This window comes from Limanda limanda, chromosome 19 (assembly GCF_963576545.1).
Source record: "Limanda limanda chromosome 19, fLimLim1.1, whole genome shotgun sequence".
Classification (NCBI taxonomy): Eukaryota; Metazoa; Chordata; class Actinopteri; order Pleuronectiformes; family Pleuronectidae; genus Limanda; species Limanda limanda.
The window spans coordinates 5,294,659-5,298,013 of NC_083654.1; the positions used below are offsets into that span (position 1 = coordinate 5,294,659).

The window sequence follows — 3,355 nt, forward strand, 5'->3', positions numbered from 1 at the left end:
TTTCTCAAGAAGCAATGAGATTTGTTCAAGATTTTGAATCCAGGATTAAAACTCTGGTGAGCACTGGTTCTCCTTGGTGGTTATTTGTCTGTGCAGGTAAACTGGTGCTGACTCAACCACACGGGGGAATTAGAGCTGCGGTTGTTGTTTTGTCTCTCACCTGCTCATCGTCACGCTCACCCTGTCTCTCTCTCTCCCTCCCTCTCTCTCTCTGCCCCCCTCCCCAGAGAGTTGACTTGGTCATGGGTAAACACAACAGTAAGCTGGCTCCGGAGGTCCTGGACGACCTGACCAAGAGCACGGAATTCAACGAGGTGGAGCTCAAGCAGTGGTACAAAGGCTTCCTCAAGGACTGTCCCTCTGGCATCCTCAACCTGGAGGAGTTTCAGCAGCTCTATGTGAAGGTGAGGCTGAGGTGGAGGGAAGGAACTCATGGCAGTGTATGACTTAGCTAATCAGTTTCTTTACAACTGGATAATACTGTTTTTTATTCCCTGCTCTACCTATGTGCTATTTTTTTTCCTGTAGTTATTGTGAAATTAATCAAAATGACTCATAACATTGTGTGGTAGTTACATAGAAAGCTGATGTTACCGTGGCTCTAAGGCATTCAGAGGAGCTAGAGCCTATAACACTGGCAGCTGTTGTTCTATGAAACTCTGACATTACTATTATGGAATTTTACGGTTGACTGATTTTTCATGGATGCCCAATGGATAAAGACGGTTTTAAATTAACTATGAATATGGTCTCTAATTCATATCTCAAGCGCTCAGAAGACTTTCTGAACCCTTTTTTCTGCTCTGACAATGGTGATAATAAGTTAGTGTAATAACTTTTTCATAAATACACTTACAACGTACCTCAGAGAAAATAAATAATCAATGAATGAAAACTGTCTTCCATCAGTTAGTTTGCACTGACATGATCTCAAACAACTGACACTACAGCGCCTCGCCTCTACAAAATGATTGCTGCTATACTTCAGGATTATACAGGAAAAGTATATTATAGGCTCACTTTACATGTTAACAATAAACACAGTTTATGAAACAAGTATTTAAACACAAAAAGTCCAGCTTACGCCGATAGGCATTTCAACTTCCATATACAACATCAGACAAGACGTGAGGAGCACAGAACATATCTCAATGTGACACTCTAATCTGTTAACACAGGCGCGGAGCTGTTGGATTTTCCTTAAAGTTCAATAAATGCATGAGGTTTCCAAAGTCACAATATTACAATATTACTATATACAATTAAGATTTTTGCCATAATTGAGCAGGCATAATACATAACATATTTATATTCAAATAATTCATTGTTAAATAGAATTAATACACTGAAGGGCAATTAAAGCATGCATACAACTTACGTCTTATCTCACCATGTTAAGGAAAGTGACAAAGAATTCCTGACTCATTTCTATTCTGATCCACTACAAAATAAAATGTGTTCTTTGTTGGTCGATGCTCCACTCCTCCACTCCTCCACAAAATTCCTTGAAAAGCAGTTCAGTTGTTTTTTTTGTGTAATCCTGCCAAGAGACAGACAGACAGGCAAAGAAACGCGATGAAAACATTTGGTGGAGATACACAATACACAGTCCCTAGGGTTACAAATGTAAAACACAAGCAAATAGACTTGGAGCTGAAAAATATGCTTTTACAGGCATGCACTGCAGGTAAATATGAGTCAGCATGTGGCCTTTGCAGACACCTGGACTGATTAAAATAGAAGCAAACGCATGTGAGACAGATGATGATGATATGCATAGAAGCGTAGAGCTCTAAATGTAATATGTGTGTGTGTGTGTGTGTGTGTGTGTGTGTGTGGTTGTGTTATATAAAACAGCATAAGCATAATAGGACTTTCAATTCATTTATGTTGCCTTGTTCTTGTCATTTTCCACACTCCAGTTTTTCCCATACGGTGACGCCTCCAAGTTCGCCCAGCATGCGTTTCGGACATTTGACAAGAACGGTGATGGGACCATTGACTTCAGGGAGTTCATTTGTGCCCTGTCCATCACCTCCAGAGGCAGCTTCGAGCAGAAACTCAACTGGGCCTTCAACATGTATGATCTGGACGGGGATGGAAAGATCACACGCATGGAGATGCTTGAGATCATAGAGGTGTGTTTGTGCCTTAGACAGGAATCCTCTCTGATAGTTGAAAATGTTCAGACAAAGTCCATCATTTTTTTTCTCCCTTTCTACCTCTGCAGGCCATCTACAAGATGGTGGGCACGGTGATCATGATGCGTATGAACGAGGACGGGCTGACTCCTCAGCAGCGCGTCGACAAAATCTTCTCCAAGATGGACAAAGACCACAATGATGAGATCACCCTGGACGAGTTCAAAGAGGCCGCCAAGTCTGACCCGTCCATCGTCCTACTGCTGCAGTGTGACATGCAGAAGTAGAGAGGGATGGGTGGAGATGCAGAGGGAGGGAAGGGACGGGGGAAAGGGTTGAACTGAAACAAGCGAAGGAAGGAGGATATGAGAGCAGAGAGGTAGGAGAAGAGAAGGGGGATGCAGCTGAGGTAGGAGGAGGAGGAGGAGGAGGAGGAGGAGGAGGAGAGAGATAGGGACGATTTTTTTTGTGAGGCAGCGATGACAAGGAATGAGCCCTATTTGGAACAAAAGGAACTGCTGATTGATGCCATTCTTTTCTTCCAACCCATCCCACTGTGCAGTACACTCCTGCAGGAGTGATTTACAATGGAAATATATAGAGGTGCCACTCACACTTTCCCCCTCGTTAGGCCCACTGCTCAGCATGTGAGATTACAAGGCTGTGAGGTGGCTCGAGTGCAAATGTCAGCTATCTAACGGTTACTACTGCACAATACTCTTAATTTGCTTTCTTTTTGCTTGGGAAATAACACACGGTGTGCTGCCCTTCCCAGGATCTTTTCATTATGAGACTTCATGAAATGCCTTATTTCAGTTAACATGAGTCTGCACCTGTTGCCTGGCAACCTCACAGTGAAAATGACGAAGATTTAAGAAAATCATTGCTCCTGGCAAAGAAATAACAACTGGTCAAAGTGCAGCTTCTTGATTTGACTGATTTGTCCGATTATTTTTACTTCTTTGGACTGAACCAGGCTAGCAGCACCGATAACAACATTAGAGTGGTGATGTACGTATAATGTTATTACCAAAAAATAATATTTCCCTAAAATTGTATTTCTTTAAAGTATCATTGAATTTCAGTTCTGGCAACCAGAATGCCAATTTCTAATCACACACATAAAATGTTGTGCTGTGGGATATTCTGGAAAAAAGAATAGCATCAAATCAACTGAGAGCCTGTTTGGTCTGTATAGAGCGACAAGAGAGAAA

At 42.1% G+C, this 3,355-nt stretch overlaps 1 protein-coding gene across 2 annotated transcripts; it reads left to right on the forward strand.

Moving 5' to 3' along the window:
* Positions 1-242: 242 nt before the first annotated feature.
* On the forward strand, positions 243-2,428 carry LOC133026254 (visinin-like protein 1). 2 transcript variants are annotated; one of them, XM_061093124.1, is made up of 3 exons: positions 243-404; positions 1,923-2,138; positions 2,231-2,428. In XM_061093124.1, the coding sequence occupies exons 1-3, from the start codon at positions 243-245 to the stop codon at positions 2,426-2,428; spliced, it is 576 nt and encodes a 191-aa protein (XP_060949107.1). The 2 variants fall into 2 exon arrangements, with proteins under 2 accessions (XP_060949107.1, XP_060949108.1); XM_061093125.1 differs by lacking the exon at positions 1,923-2,138.
* Positions 2,429-3,355: the final 927 nt, after the last annotated feature.